Source organism: Schizosaccharomyces cryophilus (genome assembly GCF_000004155.1).
Source record: "Schizosaccharomyces cryophilus OY26 unplaced genomic scaffold supercont4.7, whole genome shotgun sequence".
NCBI classification, from domain to species: Eukaryota; Fungi; Ascomycota; class Schizosaccharomycetes; order Schizosaccharomycetales; family Schizosaccharomycetaceae; genus Schizosaccharomyces; species Schizosaccharomyces cryophilus.
In genome coordinates, this window is record NW_013185630.1 from 689,625 (window position 1) to 700,950 (window position 11,326).

General features: G+C 38.9%; 7 protein-coding genes across 7 annotated transcripts in view; 3 read left to right on the forward strand and 4 right to left on the reverse strand.

The window, feature by feature from the left end:
- Positions 1-161: 161 nt before the first annotated feature.
- Positions 162-505, reverse strand: SPOG_03499 (uncharacterized protein; the record flags this gene model as incomplete). Its single annotated transcript, XM_013169914.1, has 2 exons — positions 162-341; positions 428-505. 2 exons carry the CDS (start codon positions 503-505, stop codon positions 162-164), a joined length of 258 nt encoding a protein of 85 aa, XP_013025368.1.
- Positions 506-966: 461 nt separating this feature from the next.
- Positions 967-3,888, forward strand: SPOG_03500 (malic enzyme). The gene has a single exon (XM_013169915.1). It carries the CDS (start codon positions 1,670-1,672, stop codon positions 3,368-3,370), a length of 1,701 nt encoding a protein of 566 aa, XP_013025369.1. The 5' UTR covers positions 967-1,669; the 3' UTR covers positions 3,371-3,888.
- A 158-nt stretch (positions 3,889-4,046) lies between these two features.
- Positions 4,047-6,219, forward strand: SPOG_03501 (ENTH/VHS domain-containing protein Ent3). Its single transcript, XM_013169916.1, has one exon. It carries the CDS (start codon positions 4,223-4,225, stop codon positions 5,642-5,644), a length of 1,422 nt encoding a protein of 473 aa, XP_013025370.1. The 5' UTR covers positions 4,047-4,222; the 3' UTR covers positions 5,645-6,219.
- On the reverse strand, positions 6,188-7,946 carry SPOG_03502 (UTP-glucose-1-phosphate uridylyltransferase). Its single transcript, XM_013169917.1, has one exon. The coding sequence runs from the start codon at positions 7,784-7,786 to the stop codon at positions 6,287-6,289; it is 1,500 nt and encodes a 499-aa protein (XP_013025371.1). The 5' UTR covers positions 7,787-7,946; the 3' UTR covers positions 6,188-6,286.
- Positions 7,947-8,043: 97 nt separating this feature from the next.
- SPOG_03503 (uncharacterized protein) lies at positions 8,044-9,491 on the reverse strand. The gene is made up of 2 exons (XM_013169918.1): positions 8,934-9,491; positions 8,044-8,849 (listed from the first exon to the last, which is right to left on the reverse strand). The coding sequence occupies exons 1-2, from the start codon at positions 9,176-9,178 to the stop codon at positions 8,102-8,104; spliced, it is 993 nt and encodes a 330-aa protein (XP_013025372.1). The 5' UTR covers positions 9,179-9,491; the 3' UTR covers positions 8,044-8,101.
- Positions 9,492-10,264: 773 nt separating this feature from the next.
- SPOG_03504 (uncharacterized protein) overlaps positions 10,265-11,326 on the forward strand; it is a gene marked incomplete at its 3' end in the record, with an annotated part of 1,825 nt that continues 763 nt past the window's right edge. The window contains exon 1 of the mRNA XM_013169919.1: positions 10,265-11,297. Within this exon, the coding sequence (XP_013025373.1) occupies positions 10,275-11,297 (1,023 nt within the window). The 5' untranslated portion in view covers positions 10,265-10,274. The remainder of the gene's footprint in view (positions 11,298-11,326) is intronic.
- The window catches only part of SPOG_03505 (uncharacterized protein), a 4,204-nt gene continuing 3,764 nt past the window's right edge, over positions 10,887-11,326 (reverse strand). The window contains exon 3 of the mRNA XM_013169920.1: positions 10,887-11,104. The gene's annotated coding sequence lies outside the window, so the exon portion shown is untranslated. The remainder of the gene's footprint in view (positions 11,105-11,326) is intronic.

Sequence of the window (11,326 nt, forward strand, 5' to 3'; positions counted from 1 at the left end):
TGAATAAATTGAAATATTTTAGGTTATGACCATTGAAAGTGAAATCAATGGAATTCAAAAATTGGTTTTTATTCTAAAGAAACCAAACCAAACTGGGCCTTTCCTTTGATGAAGGAAGAACAACGACAACAACGACAAAAAAAAAGGCGATCAAGCGAAAGTCAAGATTCCAATTTGCGCAATTTGGGATTTTGCAAAGAAGGTTTTTTTTGGGTGAACTGAAACAAAGAATCCTCAAAAGAGATGCAAATCGTCCGTGTTGGCCGATGTTGACAAAAAGATTGACCAGCAATTGTTTGCTGTGGTGTTTGCCAATGGATTTGAACTGGAGTTTTGAAATCCTAAATCGTTGTTAGTATAAAAAAAAAAAAAAAGAACCAAAAAAAATTTAAACAAAGGGAACATCCTTTTTCTACTGCATTCTTACCAAGTTGACCGGTTGAGTTGAGGATGGTTGTTTGTTTGTTTGGTTGTTCTTTAGTAGGGAGAAAGGATGTGTTGACATGGTATGTGTGCCTGTCTGACTTTCCCTGGGGTGGTGGTGGCCCTTTTTCAACAGCCTCTATAAGGCGGGCCCTTGTGTTGGGTTCAAAAAGTACTTTAACGAAAAAGTCCACAGTTGGTAGCTTAATATAAAGTATTTTATAGAGTAGCTATAATTCTTGTTAACGAAATGTAAAGTGTTGTGATAAAGGGAAAAAGGATGACGAGTGAATCAACAAATAGTAGAATCAAGGATTAAAAAGAAAAAGGAATGTTTCCATCATTCATTAAATTATTATTTAGCCATTATTTTAGCATTTCCAATATTATATGTTTGTTTATATGTTTATGTGTGTTGATAAAAACAAAAGATTTCATGATAACCGTTGAACCAACCAACCTAGTTGATTAGGAAATATACAAGAAACGGATTCATGATTGGTTGGCTGACCTTGGACGATTTTACCCTCAAGTTTGAAAAAACACGCACAAGAAAATTTTTTCTCTTGGTTGGATGATCCGATCTGATCCAGTAGTCAATCCAAAGTCGAAGAAGAAGAACAAAGGGAAGAAAGAGTATGACGGACGGTGACTAGAAAGGTGGGTGAGAGGGTTGAAGCGCTACAGTTTCTGTAAGTTTTGATACGTTTCAGCTTGTTAATTGAAGTCATCATTATCGATAAGCTTTGGATGGTTTCAACGACGATTATATTGAACTACGTTATCCAAATCTTAAACACAAAGGTCTGGCTGGGTCTATAGAAACATCGATTCTTATCTCTACATAAGAACAATCCATACATACGCGTGTTATATAAACAGTGCATGGACCCTTGTACTAGGCTACTGATACACACAGCTACACCTACGGTTACACAAACAGCGGCGATAGCACAACCTAGCACAAACGTACCTTCAAGCATACACGTACACGTATATACATACACACACAAGTAGACTTCGATTCTATTTCTGGGTATACCTATATAATACTGATATAAGATAATATAAGTATAGGTTGAAAGATAGCAATATCTATATTTTGATTGGAGAAACAAGTAAAAAAGTCTTGTTCCGAAAACAAACAAACAAAACAACCCACAAACAATAGACGTTTTTGTTTACTTTTCTTATTTACTGTTTTTTTTTTTAAGAAAATAAAAACAAACGAATAAGCAAACAGACTATGAACTCTATGGCGAAGGACGAAATCAAGTGCCCTTTGAAGGGTGAAGCATTGTTGACGAATCCTCGTTTGAACAAGGATACTGCTTTTACCGAAGAAGAGCGTATCAAGTATGAGCTTACATCTCGCTTGCCTCCGGTTGTGGAAACCTTGCAGCAACAGGTTAACAGAGCGTACGAGCAATACAAGTCATTTGGCGACAGAGTTTTGGAAAAAAACTTTTATTTGTCCCAATTAAGTATCCGAAATCAGACTTTGTTTTATGCTTTGATTAGCCAGCATTTGGTAGAAATGATCCCCATCATCTATACACCAACCGAAGGGGATGCTATTATGCAATTCTCAGACGTATATCGTTACCCGGAAGGATGCTTTTTGGACATCGATCATAAGGATTCACAGTATATCAAAAATCAGCTTGGCGCATTTGGAACAAAAGATTCCGTCAAATATATCATTCTGACTGACTCTGAAGGAATTTTGGGTATCGGCGATCAAGGTGTCGGTGGTGTTTTGATTTCTGTTGCCAAGGGCCATTTAATGACTTTGTGTGCTGGACTTGACCCCAATAGCTTTTTGCCCATTGTGTTGGACGTCGGTACCGACAATCAAAAACATCGTTCCAATCCTCAATACATGGGTCTTAAAAGAAACCGTGTGCGTGGTGAAGAATATGACCAATATTTGGATACTGTCTTAACCTGCATAAAAGAGGTGTTTCCCCATGCCTTTATTCATTTTGAAGATTTTGGCTTGAAAAACGCCAAACGAATTTTGGACAAATACAGCAAAGAATTTGCTTGCTTTAACGATGACATCCAGGGAACTGGTGCCGTCGCTTTAGCTGCCATCGTGGCTGCTCTTCATGTTACAAAATCACCTTTAACCGAACAACGCATAATGATTTTTGGCGCCGGTACGGCTGGTATGGGTATTGCCAATCAAATCGTTAGTGCCTTGGTTGGGGATGGTCTTAGCAAACAAGAAGCTATTGACCATATCTACTTGGTTGATCGCTATGGCTTGTTACTGGAAAAGCACGCCACTGTTGCTACAGAAGGCCAAAAACCTTTCTTAAAGAAAAGCAATGATTTTCGGGACATTAAGGAGGAAGATTCTGTTGATTTGGAAACTGCTATCTCTCGTGTCAAACCTACCGTCTTATTGGGCTGTTCTGGTCAAAGTGGTAAGTTCACCGAAAACGCTATGCGCGAAATGGCAAAACATGTTGAACAGCCCATTATTTTCCCCATCTCCAATCCCACGAAGTTGATGGAAGCAAGACCGGATCAAATCAATGAATGGACAAATGGAAAAGCCCTTCTTGCTACAGGATCACCTATGCCTCCTATCAAGCGTGATGGTAAGGATTACATTATTTCTCAATGTAATAATGCTCTTCTTTATCCAGCATTGGGCGTGGGCTGTGTGCTCTCCGGCTGCAAGTTTTTGACCAATGGTATGATGAAAGCAGCTTCTGACGCCTTAGCCACTGTTCCCAAGACTTTATTCAAGTCGGAAGAGGCTCTTTTGCCTGATCTGAAGAATGCTCGTGAAATTTCCCGTCACATTACTCTAGCTGTCATGAAGCAAGCCAGAAAAGAAAACATGAATACCACTGAGTTCCCAACGGAAGACAAGGCATTGAGCGAATGGATACGAAACCAAGAATGGGATCCTTGTTACAAAAAGTTTGTTTAATTTTCAAGGAGCCCAAAGGTACTATGCAAATTTTTACATGCGATTCCCACTGCTTGCTGACGAACAAGTTTGGAAAAAAGAAAATGTAAATCATCATCATTCATGGTTTAAAGCTCACTTTTTTGGAATTCATATATCAATTTTTTTGTAAAGCAATTTTGCTTTTTTTATTTAAAACTGGTCTTCATGTTCTTCATACATGACTCAAACAAATAGCTGTCTATATTGTATAACTTGTCGGTACAGCATCCGAAACATTGTTAACTTGTATGGAAAATTATTTTTTATGTATTGATTATTCAGCGAAAAGAACCAAAGAAATTACCACCAAAAGTCTACACCTAAGCAAATTTGAATGTAGATTAGTCCAAAAAGATTAACCAGAAACGATCCAGGATGACAGTACACAGTTGTCAGACACAAGAGTACATTGGGAACCTAAAATGAAAGAAGTACAAATTCGTTTTCTTCATAAAAAAGTGTTAAAACTTACAAGATTCACTGGAATTCTTTTCTTTTACTCGATTATTCATAATATCGCTAGATCTCTAGAGTATTGTTTATTAACGTAGAAGGAAAAGGCTTACTAATTATATAACGAGCATCACTACACGACGTAATTCAACTTACAGCAGGCAACCACTACGGTTTCATTGAATTGAACTCGCAAGCACTTGCAGAGTACAATTCACAAGGAAAAGATTTCAAAAGGAAGATTTAGTCGTTGCAGCCAAAAACGACAAAAGAAGCTTCTAGAAATTGAAAAGAAAAGAAATAGAGAGTTGTGAAAATTTGGACGAGGCTTTCACTGGGCAATTTGTGAATTCATTGAAGGAGAAAACGAGCATTCAGATGGACGGACTTCAATCAAGTATAAAAAACATTAATCTGTATGACGTTAAAGCAGCGGTTCGCAAAGCGCAAAATGTGGTGATGAATTATACTTCGACGGAAGCCAAAGTGCGTGAAGCCACCAACAACGAACCCTGGGGTGCAAGTACGTCTCTGATGATGGAAATTGCACAAGGAACGCATAACTATTCTCAGTTAAATGAGATTATGCCGATGGTTTACCGCAGATTCACTGAAAAAACAGCTGAAGAATGGCGACAAATATACAAAGCGCTTCAACTGCTGGAATTTTTAGTAAAGAATGGCTCCGAGAGAGTCATTGATGATGCTAGAGCACATCAGGCAACAATAAAGATGTTGCGCAACTTTCATTATATTGACCGTTATCAAAGAGACCAAGGATTAAACGTGAGAACGAGAGCGAAAGAGTTGGTAGAATTACTCAACGACAATGATCGCATTCGTCAAGAAAGAAGAAAGGCTCGACAGACGCGCGGTAAATATTTCGGTGTAGGTAGCGACGGTGATGCAAGAGTGTCTTCTGGATCCCGCCCGAGATTCTCAGGCTTTGGAGGCTCTCCTCGTACCGCAAGTTATAGAAACCGCGTCTATGGGGATGGCGGTGGCTTCACAGACTTTAGTAGTGGCGGTGGTTTCCGTGACTCGTCTTCGTATAGCGATACACATGATCATTCCGAATACGACGAGTATAATGAAAATCACGATAGTGCCGGCCCTCATGCACTCGCACCTAGGGCAACTCCACGTGCTACGAGGAATGCTGAGCTGAATGCTACTTCAGTCTCTTCCCCACCTAAGCAAGAGCAACAGTCTGCCGTAGCTGATCTTCTTGGACTCGATGAGCCCGCCGCTACTGTGCCCCCTTCGTCTACCATGCCTACTTCTTCTACTACTGCTGCTGTTGAGGATGATGATGATGGATTTGGTGAGTTTCAAACGTCTTCCGCTCTTCCAACTGCCGCTACAGTTCCTGGAAACGATGACGATGATGCTTTTGACGATTTTCAGAGTGCACCCTCAGTTCCTTCTGCATCTGTAGGAATGGGAAATATGGCTTCGTTCAATTCCCTTCCTTCTCTTTCTTCTTCTGTTGCTGGTCCCTCGTTTGGAAACGGTGCTTCTTCGAACGTTGGTACTCCCACTTTCGTCGGTCTCTCCTCCCAAAACCTTCCCTCCTCCAATCAAGTTACCCAAACAGCTAAGGTTACTAAAGCTGGCAGCTCTGGTGGAGATGCTTTTGGGAGCCTTTGGAGTTCTGCCGTAACCAAAGTAAAGCATGATGACCATTCCAAACTGGGTACTAATCCACCACAATCCTCAATGGCTCCTGCCGTCTCTACATCGTCTATTCCGGCTACTTCCAATCTTCTCTCCAGTGACGACAATAACCTTCTTCTGTGAGTCCCCAACTAATTATTGATAATTATGAAGTTTGCACATTAGCTTGAAATTTGTTTCTTCTGTTCATTCTGAATTGGGCTTCATGATTGAGTAAAAATGACTTTGCCGCGTTCACTAAAAGCTCATGAAAACTAACCCGCTGATTTTACTTTGTCTTTGCTTATGTCAATTATTTCATTTCTTTCTTTGATAATATTGCGAAGCTTGCTATACTTTTCTCTCCCTCCTTTATCAAGTCGTTTTTGTTTTTTATAATTTGATCTAAACTAACTGTTCACATTCCTGTTTATGATTGCTACAAGCTGCCTTGTATCCTATTTATGCACAATATTGGAGAAGACGTGGATAGTCAGTCCTTTATGCTGGAACTATGTATTTTAGTCTTCCACTCATAAAAAGAAAGCTTTCGTTTGTTGGGTGAAAACGCGCCAATCGTAAGGAAGCGTTGTACGTAAAGCAACTTATATATATTTTGCAGGATCTACCTGGATATCTAGATATTAAAATCCATATAATTTAATAAATAATGCTTACTGAACGGTATAGTGAAATAATGAAATTGTATTAATAAGCCATTTAAAGTATTCCATATCTAATCATAAAAATCCATACATCAAAGTTTTTGCAATTAGCAAAAGAACATTAGTGGTCCATTATTTTACAGTTCCCAGATACTACACAATTTTCTAAAACAGCGTTAGGTGGGATATTCAGCGTCGCATTTGGTGATGCTACAATAACAACATTGCCTTTCAAAACTACATTTTTCCCAAAATAAACATTACCAGATATCGATAATGAAGTTAAGTCTTTAATGCTCGGCATGTGCGGTATCCGACGAAATAATTGTGCTACGTCAACAAATTCATTGGTTAAGTTGACAACAGGAGGAGGAAATCCAACCTTTGAATCCTCAACTAATAAAGATCCATGGTCTATGGAATATAAATCACCACGTACGAGGAGCAGATCTGCAGATGTTTTTACAGAAATAAATCTTTGACGTGGCACTTTAATTCCTTCGGTTTTTTTGAATTGACTGATGGCAGAACCAATAGAAGTTGTGAACTCAATAACCCTAGCTGTCTCATCGTTGTGGTTGATAGTTTCAATGTTGGGCATAACATCCAAGTTCAGTTCCCGATTTTCGACTACTCGTTTGACAGCTGGCAGATAAAGCCAGACATTATTCGTGTTGATATTTTTAAAAATTCGATCTGAGGTAAATTCTTCCTGGTGTTTTTCTGGAACCTGATTCCGTTCTAATAATCGTAAAATGCCATCCTGATTAACGAGGATACCAACCTTTACATCAGCTTTCGTTTTATCAGTGACCTCCATCGTATACTCTATTTGGTTTTCTATAACATGACAAAGAATTTTGGGATCAACGGAGGCACCTAAATTGTCAATGTTGCTCACGAATAAGTAGTCTTTTCCTTGGGCAAGTAAACGGTCTATGATTCCGGAGTGAACGAGTGCTTCAAAAATATCCCCATGCCCCGGTGGATACCATTCCTCAATGGGAGAAGGAGCAGTTTTGGGAATAGGAAGCTGAGAGTCTACGAGGACACGAGGGAAACGAGATTGCTCGAAGGTAGATATATCAAGATTGTAGCCAGTATATTTTCGAAGAACTTTACATGTTTCGTCATTCGTAACACAAGAGTTCATTAACAAAAAAGGAACCGCTACATCATATCGTTTATTAAGGTACTCAATCTGCTGGATACTTAAGTCAAGAAACGTTTGATTGTCATGAAGCTCGATTAAAGCTTTCGGCTTATTGATACCCATATTATTCCCCATTCCACCATTCAATTTTAGAACTGCTATCCGATCAAGGTACTGTGATCCTTGCTCACAAGGAGGTAAATCCATGTAATCCGTGACATCCTTCGGGCCTAAAGGCCGAATCGAATCCCAATCACACTCATATCCTTTTACTGTGTGTAATAAATATCTGCGATACAGAGCAAAAAAGTTTTCCATCTGAAGGTTAAAAATTCGTCGATCAGTAACCTTTGAGTTCTGTAGCAGCTTATCGAGCTCATTTTTCATTGTGCTAGCTGAAATACTAACAGCAATACTATCAAAGTCCAAAGTGGACTGAGACTTAAAATGAACTCGCCGATGTAGCATTATTCTCTTTTAAATGATGCTGGTTAAGGGCAGAAGAAAACAACAGTAATATTCGGTATAAACAAACGTAGTTCCGGTGGCTTTGAATTTATTTATAGCGTATAATGTTGCTTACCGAAGCTTATTTGCAGAACTACGTATTGCAATAAGCCCACTTGAATGATTTTTTATCTGATCTTAAAGAAAAATACAAAAATCAACAAAAGACTGTTAAGAAAACCAAAGGCTATAGAAATGAATTCCTATTTATACAAAGCTTTAAAACTTGGAAGGTTTGATACTAATGTATCGTAATGAGGAAAGAACATTTCACTTTTAAAACATAACAGTGTCTTGGTACAAGAAACGTGGAGAATTTCGTAGCTCTGGAGTGGATTTGCCTAGCTTCCAGAGAGCTTGGTCTAACTGAGGTGATGGAATTTTTGTTGCTTCGGAAATTAACTCGCAGACAACGACAGAAGACGCTCGAAGAACCGTGATTTCTTCCTTTTCTAGAAGAACTTTATTCTCTAATTTTTTTCTTAATTCTTTAGAGATTTCTATGACCCCATAGAGACATAAAATGGTCGGTATAACATTGTCAGCGAAAATGCACAACCCTCCGGAGCCAAACCTATCTGGAAACAAAAGAGAAAGCTGGTAGGCGGTTAATTGAGCCTTCTTTAGTAAATATACTTCTACGCCAAAAACTTGTTCGACATCATGAAATGCTGGAAATGTGCTAACCAGAGCATTGACAAGTATAGAGGGATCCTTTGTATTGCCATATCGAAGGCAGAATTCTCCCATAGAAGAGAAATTCTCCTTTTTCAGTATTTCACCGGTAGAGTTAAAGACGAATGTCATTTTTTTCACTAATTCCATCAAGTGGCTAGAAGACACTGCAAAGACACCTGGAAGTGATTGTACTGGTTTTTCTTCAATAGCAGGAACATTCATCCAAGACTGAACATCGTGCTCTTTTATATTGGTTAAGTAATTGGCATCTGGTATTCCGGTTTCGTTAGAGATATATATGGAAAGCATTAAAAACAGCGAAGTTTCCTGGGCACCACGTCCAATTCTGTAAAAATTAAAAGTTAGAAATAGACATGAACTTTAGAGGATATAATAGTTTTTGGTGGATTGACCTAAGGAATAGACTTACGCTTCGTGAAGCTGGTTTCGAAAGCCAGATCCAAAACTTACGAGACCATAGAGAGCAACAAAGTTAACCTCATCCTCTATACTTTTGAAATTTAAGGGAAACTTTGATGGACGGGGATCCTGTAAGGTATTCTGTAGTGCATCAATCAAGGAAGGCAAAGATGATTGTGAGATGGATATCCAATCGCACTTATCTACTAGCTCCTTTGTGCTTGCTTTTATTTCGTCTAGTATATTACTTGACATCCTTGAACCTGTCAAAGAACAAAAAAACTTGTAGTATTAGAAAGTAACAGACAGATCCTCGTTGTGAAGGCTGAAAGACTAGATTTGTTTACAAATTTTCTTATAGGAATAATAACAGAATAAAGGGTTCCTTATGAAGTAATAGTGTTATATACTTGAAATACGTATGCTGATGCCAGTGGTAACAACAAAAATTAAGCTGAGTATAACTATGGAAAATCGTCTTCAATAATCATCCACAGACAATGAAATTTCCAATAAAGGTATTTGTTCGATATACGAAAAAAGGTAGCGATTTCAACTCGCTAGAATTGACTCCTTCTACCTAAGAAAGACAACTAGCGTAATACTAATACTTAAGGAAATTGGGATTTAAATAAAAGGAACTGCATAATAGAAAACCCTTTTTTTATCATTGTTTAGCTAGAATATGTAAGACTATGGCACTTTTTATGTAAGGAATTTTGATAAAAACACTATTCTCAAAACAGAAGGACTCCTATTTTATATCAAGACTAGCTAAGTAGTTGTTTTATTGTATGGTTATTATTGAATTTTATGGGTCGCTGATTTCTTTTATTCTTACTTTTATTTTTTTTAATGGGCAATCTTTTAGTAAACGACTTTTTGCCTCAAAACTTCTTTCTTCTTATTCGTGAGAGAAGTTTAGTCTTAGAATTTCATTCAATGATTCATTACCTTTTTTTTTTTTTTTTTTTTTTTTGGTAATTTGTTATCATTCTATGAGCAAAAAGCTTGCAAAAACATCTTGTACAGCACCTCAACATTGCTCTTCCATAAACGTGGTTTACCCTCTTACAAAATTTAATTTCATAATTCAATTACTTTCACAGTCATAAACAGGTTCATTTTGGTTTATTCATGCATCTGTTTACTCTAGATTTATTTATCCTGGGCCAAATTATTTATTAGCAAATTTTCAAACATTCGCGGAAAGTTAACATTACGAAATGTAACGTTACAAAAACAAGTCACAAAAATTTCCATCAAGAAAAAACAGTCACACCCGACCTACTAAGTAGAACATGGGACCATACAAGCTTCCATCCACCAACCACTTTTATTAAATAACAAAATGGGCAAGGAAAAGGGACACATTAACATTGTCGTTATCGGTCACGTCGATTCTGGTAAGTCTACCACTACCGGTCACTTGATTTACAAGTGTGGTGGTATCGACAAGCGTACCATTGAAAAGTTCGAGAAGGAAGCCACCGAATTGGGTAAGGGTTCCTTCAAGTACGCCTGGGTTTTGGACAAGCTCAAGGCTGAACGTGAGCGTGGTATCACCATCGACATTGCCCTCTGGAAGTTCGAAACTCCCAAGTACTACGTTACTGTTATTGATGCTCCCGGTCACCGTGACTTCATCAAGAACATGATTACTGGTACTTCTCAAGCTGACTGTGCCATTCTTATTATTGGTGGTGGTACTGGTGAATTCGAAGCTGGTATCTCCAAGGACGGTCAAACTCGTGAGCACGCTTTGCTTGCCTACACTTTGGGTGTCAAGCAACTCATTGTTGCCGTTAACAAGATGGACTCCGTTAACTACTCTCAAGCTCGTTTTGAGGAAATTATCAAGGAGACTTCCAACTTCGTCAAGAAGGTCGGTTTCAACCCCAAGACCGTTCCTTTCGTCCCCGTCTCTGGTTTCCAAGGTGATAACATGATTGAGCCTACCACCAACATGACCTGGTACCAAGGATGGCAAAAGGAGACCAAGGCTGGTGTTGTCAAGGGTAAGACTCTTTTGGAAGCCATTGACGCCATTGAGCCCCCTGCACGTCCCGTCGAGAAGCCCCTCCGTCTTCCTCTTCAAGATGTCTACAAGATCGGTGGTATTGGCACAGTCCCCGTCGGTCGTGTCGAAACCGGTACTATCAAGCCCGGTATGATTGTCACCTTCGCTCCTTCTGGTGTCACCACTGAGGTTAAGTCCGTCGAAATGCACCACGAATCTCTTGAAGCTGGTCTCCCTGGTGACAACGTTGGTTTCAACGTCAAGAACGTTTCCGTCAAGGACATCCGTCGTGGTAACGTTGCTGGTGACTCTAAGAATGACCCCCCTATGGGCTGTGCTAACTTCACCGCTCAAGTCATCATTCTTAACCACCCCGGTCAAAT